This window comes from Mustela putorius, unplaced genomic scaffold (genome assembly GCF_011764305.1).
Source record: "Mustela putorius furo isolate JIRA1106 unplaced genomic scaffold, ASM1176430v1.1 tig00004041_pilon_pilon_pilon, whole genome shotgun sequence".
Lineage (NCBI taxonomy): Eukaryota > Metazoa > Chordata > Mammalia > Carnivora > Mustelidae > Mustela > Mustela putorius.
The window spans coordinates 3,130,811-3,144,816 of NW_025422176.1; the positions used below are offsets into that span (position 1 = coordinate 3,130,811).

Here is a 14,006-nt window from a genome sequence, read left to right on the forward strand (position 1 = left end):
TTTTGTTTTTCATCCTTTTTCACATGTATACTATGCTAGATTAATTTTCACTGCTCCCTTCATTCCCTTTTTTCATTCCATGTGCTTACAATACTTATCTGTTTAGTTAGAATATAAACAGAGGCTCCAGATGAGATAGCAAATGAAGGTCTCAGAAGCTTCCAAATATAGTCCCCATTGTTTCACTAATTATCTTTTCCAGGAGTTTCAGTCTCACCTTTATTGAAGAACGTGCTAACCATGAAGCTGAAGAATATTGTGGCGATGGCAAAACACAGCAAAAAGACGAAGACAAGAGATGGGTCACTGTACTGGATGACTGGCACAGGTTCTAGCTAACAAAACAATCAGGAAGCCAGTTGAGTCATACTCTATATGGCATCACAGTAAAACAAAAGAGGAGAAATGAAACATCTTTAAACATTTTAATGGTCCTAGGGAAACTAATGACAAACTTCAGGGAGATGAGGAAACAATTCCTTAACTACAAAAGGTCCACACATCTAGACTTAGTATATTTATTAAGTTTAGTATGCTGAGAGACTAAGGAGCTCCTGAATTTCCAGAGTGGTGTCAACAATAGGCACATGTTCACTTCCTGACAACCTGAATCTATTAGGCCCACACCATGTTGCTTGTTTTTCCTCTTAAAGTTTAGCTATATCATACTACAGTGAAATAGACACTTGCCTTGGCAAAGAAAATAATGCACATCAAAAGGATGATAACTGAATACAAAGAGAGGAATGTGAAGAAATAGGCAGCCCAGAGCATCCAATTACTGAGTCCTATCATGAGCAGATACTCCTGTGGGAGAGTTCACACAAATCAAACATCATGTAAAACAATATAATTATACAAAATGTATAAGATTATCTGATTTATCTCTGCCACAATCAAAATTGGTTAAATAAGAAATATTATCATGTATGAGGAAGTGGTGATGCAACATGGGGGGTTAAGGGGGTAGGAGAAGAATAAATGAAACAAGATGGGATCGGGAGGGAGACAAACCATAAGTGACTCTTAATCTCACAAAAGAAACTGAGGGTTGCTGCGGGGGAGGGGGTTCGGGAGAAGCGGGGTGGGGTTTTGGACATTGGGGAGGGTATGTGCTATGGTGAGTGCTGTGAAGTGTGTAAACCTGGTGATTCACATACCTGTACCCCTGGGGATAAAAATATATGTTTATAAAAAATAAAAAATTAAAAAAAAATAAATATTATCATGCCCAATTTATAGAGGAGGAGATTAATGACTTGATTAAAATTACTCAGCTAGTATGTGGCAATGCTATGAAGCTTATAAGCCTACAAATGATCTCACCAAAAACTTACCTGCTATTGCTCAGGTATGAAAAACTCTTAAATAAAACTATAAACTGTTTAGATTAATATCCCCTTTCTTTTTCTCATGCCTTCTTCTAGGAGGTATTAAATAATGTAAATATATTTTAATTAAATTATAAAAAATGGAAGCAAACACTAAAACCATGAAAAAAAGTAAGGGGGAAAATTCAGTTTTAGAAATAATCTTTATGGAACTATATTCTTCAAAGAAATACTTGTTATTTCAAGTGTTATCAAAAGAACATAAAAAAGTTTAGCTAAGCATATAATGTAGAAAACCGATAAGAAGATTCAAATGAGTGGTATGAGCCTTCACAGGCTATTTTAAATATTTCTACTGAATTTCACTGATGTACCAATATTAAATTCTGTAACTATAAGCTCTTCTGGGGTAGAGGGCAGAGACTATGCCTATCAGTATCTGCCTTGCCCATCCAAAGAGTTTAATAAATGTTTGTTGAAGGGACAAATGAATGAATGTGAAGAGCTCTGGAATTTGCATACTTTGCAAAGTTCTTAAAAATGGGCAAAGGTCCACTTTATTATGCACAGGGGACAGAATAGGGATAAATGGTTCCTTGCAATCAATGCTACGGCCAGACTTACTTAGCAAGTTTTCATAACCAATGAAAATGACAAATTATATTTAACAAAAGAAGCAAGATTTCTGGGGTGTCTGAGCAGCTCAGTCTGTTGGGTGGCAAACTCTTGGTTTCAGCTCAGGTCATGATCTTGGGGCTTGGGATTGAGTCCCACATCCAGTGGGGAATCTGCTTCAGTATCTCTTTTTACCCTTGCCCCTCCCACTGCTCTCTCTAAAATAAATAAATAAATCTTTTTTAAAAAGTGTAAAACTTGTACTCTGAAAACTGAAACACTGTCGAGAGCAATTAAAGGAAACCTAACTGTAGGAAAGACACACCATTAATAACCCATTAATTCAATATACTATTAGAAGTTCTAGTTTGGGCCACTGCGCAAGAAAGAAATAATGGAGGCAAATCAGAATTGCTAGCTTATGACATGATAGGAAACCCTAACAATTTCACCAAAAAAGTTTTTAGAACTAATCAACAATTTCAGTAAAGTTGGAGGATACAAAACCAAAATACAAAAACCTATTGCAGTTCTATTCACTAATAAAGAAATATTAGAAAGATAAATTTTTTAAAAATCCAGTTACAAATGCAGCAAAAAGAATAAGATACCTGGGAATAAATTTAACGAAGGAAGTGAAAGATCTGTACACTGAAAACTCTAGATACTAAAGAAAAAAACTGACAACAACACAAATAACCAGGTATACCATGCTTGTGGATTGGAAAAATTAATATTGGTAAAATGTCCATACTACCCAAAACAATGGACAGATTCAATGCAATCCCCATCAAAATTCTACTGTCATTTTTCACAGAAATAGAACAATCCTTAAAAAAACTTTTTTTTATTTGGAAGAGAGGGAGTGATCACAAGTAGGGAGAGAGGCAGGCAGAGAGAGGGGGAAGCAGGCTCCCCGCTGAGCAGAGAGCCTGATGCAGGGCTCAATCCCAGGACCCTGAGATCGTGAGTTGAGCCAAAGGCAGAGGCTTTACCCACTGAGCCACCCAGGTACCCCTAACAATCCTAAAATTTATAAGGAACCACAAAATACCCCAAATAGGCAAAGCAATCTTCAGAAAGAAGAAAAAAGCTGGAACATTCCACTTCCTGATTTCAAATTATATTACAAATCTATAGTAACAAAATCCAGTACTGTCATTAAAACAGACATTAAGACAGACATTAAAACATTGAGCAATGCAACAGAATAGAGAGCACAGAGATAAACTCACACATGTACGGCCAATTAATTTATGACAAAGAAGTAAAAAATACACAATGGGAGAAGGACAATTTAGAAAATTGACAATTTAGAAAAAAATATATATATAAGGCATCCAAGTAGATGAGACAATGTTACATGCAAATCAGATTCCACACTAAAAAGAGTTAATAAATGACTCCTCAAAGTAGAAGAATACAAAGTCAACAAACAAAGATCAGTTGAACTTCTCTATACACTACCAATAAGCAATCTAAAATGGGAATTAAGAAAACAATTCCATGGTGCCTGGGTGGCTCAGTGGGTTAAGCCACTGCCTTCGGCTCAGTCATGATCTCAGGGTCCTGGGATCGAGTCCCGCATCGGGCTCTCTGCTCAGCAGGAAGCCTGCTTCCCTCTCTCTGCCTTCCTCTCTGTCTACTTGTGATCTCTGTCAAATAAATAAATAAAATCTTAAAAAAAAAACAACAATTCCACTTATAAGAACATCAAAATGAGTAAAATACGGGGTGCTGGGGCACCTGGGTGGCTCGGTGGTTAAGTGTCTGCCTTTGGCTAAGGTCATGATCCCAGGGTCCTTGGATTGAGTCCACATTGGGCTCTCTGCTCAGGGGGAAGCCTGCTTCTCCCTTTCCCAATCCCCCTGCTTGTGTTCCCTCTGTTGCTGTGTTTCTGTTAAATAAATAAATAAATAAATAAATAATCTTTTAAAAAACTATGGGGTGCCCCTGTGGCTCAATAGTTAAGCATCTGCCTTCAACTCATATCATGATCCAGGATTCCCAGGATCAAGTCCTCAGGATCAAGATGCAAATGGGGCTCTCTTCTCAGCAGGGAGTCTGCCCATCCCTCTGCTCTTTACCCTGCTGGTGGTCTCTCTCTCTCTCAAATAAAAAAGAGTAAAATATTTAGGAATAAACTCAACCAAGGAGGTGAAAGACTTTAACAATTAAAACAATGAAAAGTGAAAGATCTCTACATTTTTGAGGCCATTACAGACTCATAAATTTAAACAAATTAGAAAATTAGATAAAATTAGAAAAAATTTTGGTGAAATGTAGAGCAAACAGAATTTTCATACATTGCTAATGGATGTGAAAATCGGCAAAATTTTACTGACAAACTTTAGCACTATATACTGAAGGTAAATATGCATAATCTAACATGCAGCAAAAAAATATGTAAAATATTCATAGAAGAATTACTTATATTGTGTTTTTTAAAAAAATATTTTATTTATTTGAGAGATGGAGATCACAAGTAGACAGAAAGGCAAGCCGAGAGAGGAAGGGAAGCAGGCTCACTGCTGAGCAGAGAGCCCGATGCGGGGCTCGATCCCAGGACCCTGAGATCATGACCCGAGCTGAAGGCAAAGGCTTTAACCCACTGAGCCACCCAGGCGCCCCAAAGAATTACTTATAATATCCTAATTCCAAACCCTAGAGGAACATAGATAAATTGTGATAGTCATATTATGGACTCTTAAAATTCATATATCTCAATGAATATAAATGAACTACAGCTACATATTTAGCTGAAAGAATCACAGACACAACATAATACACTGCATGATTCCATTTATCAAGATCAAGGCAGACAAAACTAACTCATAATATTAGAAATCAGGTTAGTGTGTACTTTGGGGAAAATGTTTAGAGGCGTACACAAGAAGACTTCTAGAGTGTTAGCAGTATTTTATTTCTTACGGGGGTCACGATAAAATGGGCATACTTTCTTCATGAAAGTTTGAATGCTAGTATCTCCTCAAAATTAATAAATTGAAAACCTAGTCCCCTGTGTGACGGCACGTTAAGGTGGGGTCCCTGAGAGATAATTAGGTGGTGAGGACTGAGCCCTCATGAATCCTCATGACTTATAAAGGAGATCCCAGAAAGCTCACATTTCTTCTGTTACATGGGAAGACAGTGATCAATGAGATGCCATCTACAAACAGCAGAGCAGTTTCTAATCAGACATTCTGAATCTATTGGCACCTTGTTCTTGGACTTTCCAGGCCACAGAACTGAGACAAATAAGTTTCTATTGCTTATAAGCTATATAGTTTATGATATTTTTATTACAGTAGCCTGAATGGATTAAAATATATATACTTCCGATTTGTGCACTTTTCTGTGTGTATGTATGTTATACTTCAATGAAAATATTTTAAAAATGAAATATAAGTGTTCTATAGTTTCTAGAGTACAGATCCTTTACCTTGTTCATTAGGTTTATTCCTAGGTATCTTATGGTTTTTATGCAATTGTAAATGGGATAAACACCTTGATTTTTCTTTCTTCAGACACACTGTTCAGGGTATAGAAATGGGCCTGATTTCTGTGCATTAATTTTGTATCCTGCCACGTTGCTGAATAAACATTGTTAAAATGTCTATGCTGCCCAGAGCAATCTATACATTCAGTGCAATCCTTATCAAAATAACATCTATATTTTTCACAGAGTTGGAACAAACAATTCTAAAATTTGTATGGAACCAGAAAAGACCCCGAATTGCTAGGGGAATGGTAAAAAAGAAAACCAAAGCTGGAGGCATCACAATTCTGGACTTCAAGCTCAATTACAAAGCTGTAATTAGCAAGACAGTATGGTTCTGGCACAAAAACAGACACGCAGACCAATAGAACAGAACAGAGACTCCAGAAATTGACCCTCAACTCTATGGTCAACTGATCTTTGACAAACCAGGAAAGAATATCCAATGGACAGTCTCTTTAATATATGATGCTGGGAAAACAGGACAGCCACATGCAGAAGAATGAAACTGCATCATTCTCTTACACCATACACAAAGATAAACTCAAAATGGTTGAAAGACCTCAATGTGAGACAGGAATCCATCAAAATCCTAGAGGAGAACATAGGCAGTAACCTCTTCAACCTTGGCCACAGCAACTTCTTCCAAGACACATCTTTAGAGGCAAGGGAACCAAAAATAAAAAATGAACTTTTGGGACTTCATCAAGATGAAAAGCTTCTGCACAGCAAAGGAAACAGTCAACAAAACTAAAAGGCAACCTATGGAATGGGAGAAGATATTTGCACACAACAATACAGATAAAGGGCTAATATCCAAGATCTATAAAGAACTTCCCAAACTCAACACTCAAAAAACAAATAATCCAGTCAAAAAATGGGCATTAGACACGAACAGACACTCCTCCAGAGAAGACATAGAAATGTGGCTAACTGACACATGGAAAAAAATGCTCCACATCACTTGTTGTCAGGGAATTGCAATTCAAAACCATAATGAGGTATCACGTTACACCAGTTAGAATGGACAAAATTATCCGGATAGGAAACAACTATTGGCAAGGATATGGAGAAAGGAGAACCCTCTTACACTGTTGTTGGTGGGAATGCAAGCTGGAAAACAGTATGGAGGTTCCTCAAGAAGTTAAAAACATGCAGCTAATGAATCACTGAACATGACATCAAAAAGTAATGACATCCATACTGTCACAAATGGCAAGATCTCTTTTTTTAATGGCTAATATTCCATTGTAGCTCTATGCAACATCTTCTTTATTCATTCAACTATAGATGGACTACAAACAAATTAACAAAAACAAAGACATCTCTATAAATACAGAGAACTGCTGGGTGCCAGAGAGGAGAGTGGGGGGCATGGGCAAAATCGGTGAAGGGGAGTGGGAGTTACCAGCTTCCGGTTATCAAATGAGTAAGTAATAGAGACGAGAGGTACAGCATAGGAAATATAGTCAGAAGTATTATAATAGTGTTTCATGTTGACACCTGTCTTAAGCATAGCATAATGTGCAAATGTGTTCAATGCTGTACGGATGAAACTAATGTAACACTGTGTGTCAACAATGCTTCCATAAGAAATTTCTTCTTCAATCACAGAATCATAGAATGTTGGAATTGATTTGTATCTAACACAGCTCCACAAATCCAGTAGATTATTTCTTTGTAGTTCTCCTTATTCCAGAGATGTTTGACAGCATTTGGCATTTAAATTATATTTGTAAACAATAACAACAAAACAAGGAGTAGGCAGAGGCCAAATATTAGAAAATGTATATGCTTAAGTGGAATTTATTCAGGAGAGAACAAAGATAAATACAACCTTAAAATCTATTTATAGCCATCTGTGTTAGAGGACAATAACCCTGGCAACAATGTACAAGGTAGATCCAGAGGAAAGCTGAAGGGTGAGGAGATGTGTGAAAAGAGCCCGGAGTGAGAAGAGGTGATGGTGAGAAGCAATGGAAGGCTGATCTGTGAAGTGGTGGAGCCACTAAGAGAGGAAAGAGAGAAAAATGACATGATTTAAGACTACACAAGGAGATAAGTGAAATGGAGAGATGACTGATGTTAACAGCCACATCTAATAGCTATTGAACACTCACAAGGTACCTGACTATGTACCAAACCCTCAACTGCTATCTCCTCCTTTCCACCTCACAACATCAGGCCCAGCTGTTTTGATGGTGATAATTTTTTACACAGTATCTAGCTTACTATCATGACAGCCCTCCAAATTGGTTGTTATTGTTATACTCAATTTATAGCTGAGAAAAAAGCCTAGAAAAGTCATATGACATGTCAGGGTCAAAAAATAATAGAGATAGGATTCAAATCTATGATTTATCAGAGTTCCTGAAACAAATTAGGCAATAAATCAATTATATATAATTATATAAATAATCTCTCCCTCTCTATTTATACTATAATATTATTATATATCATATATGTTAAATATGTAATAATGTATTACTTATAATTATATATGCTAATAATCATATATTAATTATTAAATAATTAAAGTAAATAAAAAAGTAAAGTAAATAAATTAAATTAAATTAAAGCCTCTGGCCATAATACAACATGCTCTCTACCAAGACATACAAATTCTGAAGGGGACAATAAGAGGTCATTTAGAAAAAAAAAAAACAACTGAGGAAAACTAATCATAGAATTACAGAATCTTGAAATTTACTTGTATCTAAATTCATCAAGACAATTCTATTAGTCCAGTTGATTAAGTCTTTGCAACCGAGCTATTCCAGAGGGATCTTAGAGATTTGGCATTTAAATTCTATTTGCAATAATCTTGTGAAGTAGTCTTCTAGAAATAAAACCGAAGAACTCCAATAAAAACAAAATTCTAGAAAATTGCCAAGAGAAATCAGTGTTCACTTTCTGGCTGCTACTGAAACATGACCATCTACCAGGGCTGAGTGGGTAGAAATAATCCAGCCTCCAATTTATGCTACAGACCCAGCTTTTTCTCCAGAAGCTCTATTTACCGCAAGAAAAGCAGAGTTACCTTCAATCGCTTTTCCTTTTCCCACACAATAGACTGAATGAGGGTAAGATGATTCATAGAGAAGATAAATAATATTACTAACGGGATGACAATACCAAAAAAGGTAAAGAAGTAATCATGAGAATATTCTGGATATGGAAATCTTTGAACAAAGACAGTGACATCTTGGAATAGCTTTTGTGTAGCTGTGTGGTTATAATATTTCATGATGGCCTGATCCACGGCATGCTGCATTGCCAGAAACCCTTCAGTGATGTACCCTAAATGACAAAACAAGGATTGCTAAGTACAACAGAACAAGAAATAGCTGAAATGAACAAAGAAAAACGTAACTAAAGTATGTCAGAAACAACAAAGTTAATTATCGTGAAGAGGCTCCTGTTAAAATGGTCTAAATTTCACAGCTATTACAGTTTCCCCACAAAATACACAATAAATATTTTTTACTATTTAAATTTTTATTTACTTGAGTATGTTTGATGCACAATGTTACATTAGTTTCAGGTGTACAATGTTGTGATTCAATATGAGTATATATTGTGCTGTGCTCACCACAACTGTGGATAACATTTGTCACCATACAATGCTATTCTAGTACAATTGACTATATCCCTTGTGCTTTGCCTTTTATTCCCATTCCTTAACTGGAAGCCTGTATCTCCCCTTCTCGCACTTTGCCTATCCCTTCCTTTGGCAATCATCAGCTTGTTCTCTGTATTTGTAGGTCTGATTCCGCTTTTTGTTTGCTCATTTGTGGGTTTTTTTAGATTCTTTTTAAAAGGATCCTAATTCCCAGCTTCCTACAAAGTAAAATATTGTGTGAAATTACAGAGCTGCTTTCTGCAATTTCAATAAACTGGATGAGAACTGAATAAACTATAGCATAGGAAAAGACTTTAATTCTGTACCCTTGATATTTGAAAAATTAAGTGAAGTTCATACGGAGTGAGTTACATAAGCTGATGTCCACAAAAGCAGAGCTACTCAGTGTGGTCTTTGGATATGTCGCAATATACAAATAGCTACTTACTGTTACATAAGTTTAGTATAAAAATGAGCTAACACTTAAAACTTTTATTAAGATTTGGCAATGTTATGACATCTAAAAACTGAATTTTCTGTTCATCAACATAACTTCCTTATAGATTTTGAATGTGAATCTGTGTCACCTTTTCTCCTTTCTGGGTCCCACCTTACTCTTTTAATAGAGACCTCCACATGGGCTGAAATATTTAATTTTAATGAAGTTCTATCTGTCAATTTTTTCTTTTATAGTAATACATTTTCTGGCAATAATGAAAAAAAAAAAAGACTGAAAAATATTACTTACACCCTGCACCCAGCTTCCCGAATATGAATCTTATATTACCACGGTACATGGTACTAAGAAATTAGTATTGACACAAAACAATTTCTAGTTTATACAAACTTTGTTTGGATTTCACCAGTTTTTCCCCAGTGTCATTTTTTTTTCCTGTTCCCACCTAGGTTACTACATTGGATTTAGTTGTCATGTCTCCATAGTCTCCTCTGATCTATGAAACTTTATTATCCTTTCTTGTTTTTCACGACCTTGAGAGTTTTCAAGAATACTGGGCATGTATTTTGGAGCACGTTCTGTATTTTGTATTTGAATGATCTTTTTTCACTAACAGAGTTACAAGTTTTACAGAGGTAAAGTGTCCTCTTCATCACATTATATCAGAGAATATTTGCTAACAACATGACATCAAAATACTCAAAATTATTTTAAACTCTTTGTCTGCAATTCCAGCATCTAGCTTATCTGTCCACTTACTTAAGTTGACTCTTTTTTTCTTTTAATTTTATGTAACATTTTCCGGCTTGTTTGAATATCCTATAATTTTGGATCTTGTGCCAGAAATTGTGGTGAAATGAACAGTGGACACTAAAGTATATAATTGTTTGTTCTGTTTTCTTAAAATTGCTAGTCCCCTCCTTTGTCATACACCTAAAGGGAGGAGCTGACCATTTAAATTCCAAGAGTTTAGTTGAGTTGAGCTGAACCTGCATAAAAATACATTGTTCCAATGTACAGAAATTTTACACAAGCTTTTGGACACTGAAAATTTTAAATAAAGAAATCACCAGCAATATAGTAAGTTAAAAATTAACAAATTTCTATCACAAGCTTTTTTATCACTTATATAAATAAGTGACGGTTCTTTTTTTATTACTTGGATATTAAAATAAGTATAACTAAAGATAGGCTCACCAGGCTGTCCCCCATTTGAATTACTTTGACTTCTGGGTCCCGCAGAAGGAAAAGGTGGAAAGAGAACACCTGTTTCCCAGCCGTCTGTTCGGAAAAAAGTCACATACTTGTTCCTCTGAAAACTACTGAAACGCAGAAAATATTTTACCTATAAAGAGCAAAAAGAAATAATATCTGTAAGTGAAAAAATAATTAAGTGAGAATGAGAAACAAAAGGAAGTTAAAGAAAAATTGCACATGTATGATTCTGAGGTAGAGTGTTGAGCACTAAGCAGATTCTGAACATCAGCCAACGGAGCAGACTTGCTGTGTGGCTAGTGTGGGTTTGTGGTAAGCAAACATTGCACACCATTGCCAATGTCTCTTTCCCAAAATAGACAGGTGGCATGCATACTGAAATGAAACATACCGAAAGGTATTGCTAATTTCTCTTCCCATTATGACAGCCAAGTGTTCCAAAAGGAAAATCTCTTCCTTTCCTAAAAGTGATTAGAACCTAAGAAAGAATCCCACATGAAGACAGATGAGATACGTGAAAGTATAAAAGTGAAATACTGCATGATTTCATTATTAAATGAAAAGATAATACTAATTCTAGAGAACTAAACTTCAAGGTAGATCATGATGGATCTAAGTCGCTTTGCAGGACAGCAAATGGTCCAGCAGTTGCCTAAAGTCAGGGGTCAGACCAAAGAAATCAGTAACACCAGGAGGGGCAGGCAGATATCATAAACCTAGGTAAATATTAATACACTCAAGTTACCAAGACAAAAGTTTTAGGCACTTACTGTGTGTTCAAGGATTAAGATATAGCACCTATTCCTCAAGGAGCTCAAATTCTAGTTGAGACATACATACATACATACATACATGCATACATACATACATATATATATATTACACTATCGTAAATTCAGTAATAGTAATATGTACAGGGCATTTATGGGAAGATGAAGAAGGGGTGGGTGTGGTTGGGAGAGCGACTGTAGAGCGAGTCACAGTAGCAGTGTTAAAGGTAAGAATCAGCTAAGGGGCTGGAACAGTCGGGAGATCGTACAAGGTGAGGTTTGAAACTGTACCAAAAACATTTTGACCGCATTCAATGTATACACTGATGAGCCTACATCAGCATCACTTACACTGAATCAGTGACTTGAGGGAATTTAATAAACATGAAAGGAATGAGGGAATGATGGGACAGAACACAAGATACTTACAACTATACTTATGACCCAGGGATTTTCTTTACTTTTTCATTCCATTGACAACCATCTGTATCTTAAATGTAGAATTATAGCCCTGTGCATACATCTGTAACATAACTTGGCCATTTCCCTCAACACCAGGGATGCCAAGTTCAAAGCACAGTCCTCATCTCTTTTTTTGGAAGTTGTTATCAGAATCTCAGTGTCTGCCTATGTCCTAATTTTGATTCTGCTTGGCTAAGCCTTAATACTGTGTTCCAGGTTTAGATTGTGGAAAAAAATGATGAGATTTGGTCAAAAGAAAGAGGTACATTTTCATGTTGTGTTCCATCCTGGTGAAGATGCATCTGCTTTAACACCTCAGGTCTTTTGACCTGGGAAATGTGCATGTACTTCACCATCACGCCCAGAGTTGGAGATAGCAGCTATATTAGATCCAGTGGTAAAGGTCAATGTCTCCTATGATTATGATTTATAAGGAGAAAACCTGGTATGTGGTGAAATCAATTCTTGCCCCATCTACCTAAAACTCTGGCTAAATAAAGGCACTGACACAAAAATTAGATATGGATTTAAATCTCTACTCTACTATGTACAAGCAGTATGATTGTAGGTAAGTTGCAGTCTCCCCACTTAATAAATGAAATAATTACGCCTCAACTTCATTAAGCCTCAGAAATACAAAGTACACTTATGATGTTTCTACATTAAAAACTTCTTACCTTAAGTGGCAGGGGATCATTGCTATTTTGGAACTCATGGTCAAAAATAATAGCAACCAACACTTTTTTAGAGTTATTCTCTTGCTTAACATACTTTTCAAAATCTCTTTCTGAAGAAAACCCTTGAACTGTAGAAAGAAAAGAATCAAATGCATGAGTTGCCCACATAAAGGCAAACTATCTGACTGCCTTTTCTATCTATAAAATGGGAAAACGCTTTACATGGATGAAAAACTATCAAAATATTAATTTCAAAATACTGCTGCTCAATCATTGGCATAACAAACGAATGGATATTAGGAATGCATAAAAACATTTTTTTAAGAGTTTTACAAATTTGGGGTGCCTGGGTGGCTTAGCCAGTTAAGCGTCTGTCTTCAGCACAGGTCAAGGTCGTAGGGTCCTGGGATGGAGCCCCACACTGGACTCCCTGCTAAGTGGGGAATCTGCTTCTCTCTCTCCCTCTGCCCCCTTCTCGCTTATGCTCTCACTCTCCCTCAAATAAATAAATATCTTTAAAAAAAGAGTTTTAAAAGTTTTATCAAAAAGTTTAAAATATAACTAATCATTATAATAACTGCATAGTGAAGTAAGGTAAGGAAGAGGGATATTTCCAATGTGTTTTGAAATTTCTACCTTGGAAGGAAATAACAAAATTGATCCATGCAATCTATTCAAAGTCTTAGAAGATGGAATCTATAATACCTGATTTAAAAATACTCAGAAGCAGAAGAATGAAACTTCTCAACTTTGATATTTGAGGTTATTATGTGTCATAATCATTATTTTTTGTATGGTTGGGAAATGCCAAGTATGCCGCACTTTTCTCAGGGTGAGCGCAGCTGGGCTATAAATCCCAAAGGTATGAGTAGGATCTCAGGGACCAGAATCAGATTTGCACCTACACAAGGTGACCAGAAGCAAGATAAAACAAAGTCCTCAGAGAATTCAAATGATTAAAGCTGGAAAAACAAAGTCCACCAAGTTAAACAAAACAAAACTTGCGAACACAGCTGGAAATAGAATCTAATATTGAGTACACTGTCAACAAAGTGAAGTGTGTACAAGCAGGTAATCAGGCACACTTTGGGGCACATAGCCTCTACTTCTGCATCTAAGCCTAATTCATCCATCTCACCCACGCATCCTTTATGTGCCAGGAAACCTCCCAATCTCTTTGCCTTAACCACTGAATGTTGTGGGAATAGCCACAGGTCTTTGTAACTGCCTGGCCATGGTTGACGAGGGACTGAGGAGGGACCCACCGGTCTGTTTTCATTAATTTAACTGAGCTTCAAGAAAGATATTACCTGCTTAAGCAGAAGTATGAGAGATAAAGGGAAGGAGAGTGAGTTTTG

General features: G+C 36.3%; 1 protein-coding gene across 1 annotated transcript in view; it reads right to left on the minus strand.

The window, feature by feature from the left end:
- LOC101693766 (phospholipid-transporting ATPase ABCA3-like) overlaps positions 1–14,006 on the minus strand; it is a 119,333-nt gene that overhangs the window by 87,797 nt on the left and 17,530 nt on the right. The window contains exons 4-8 of the mRNA XM_004780131.2: positions 12,649–12,776; positions 10,722–10,869; positions 8,486–8,745; positions 691–807; positions 218–335 (exon numbers count right to left, since the gene is read on the minus strand). Coding sequence (XP_004780188.1) covers positions 218–335; positions 691–807; positions 8,486–8,745; positions 10,722–10,869; positions 12,649–12,776 — 771 coding nt within the window. The remainder of the gene's footprint in view (positions 1–217; positions 336–690; positions 808–8,485; positions 8,746–10,721; positions 10,870–12,648; positions 12,777–14,006) is intronic.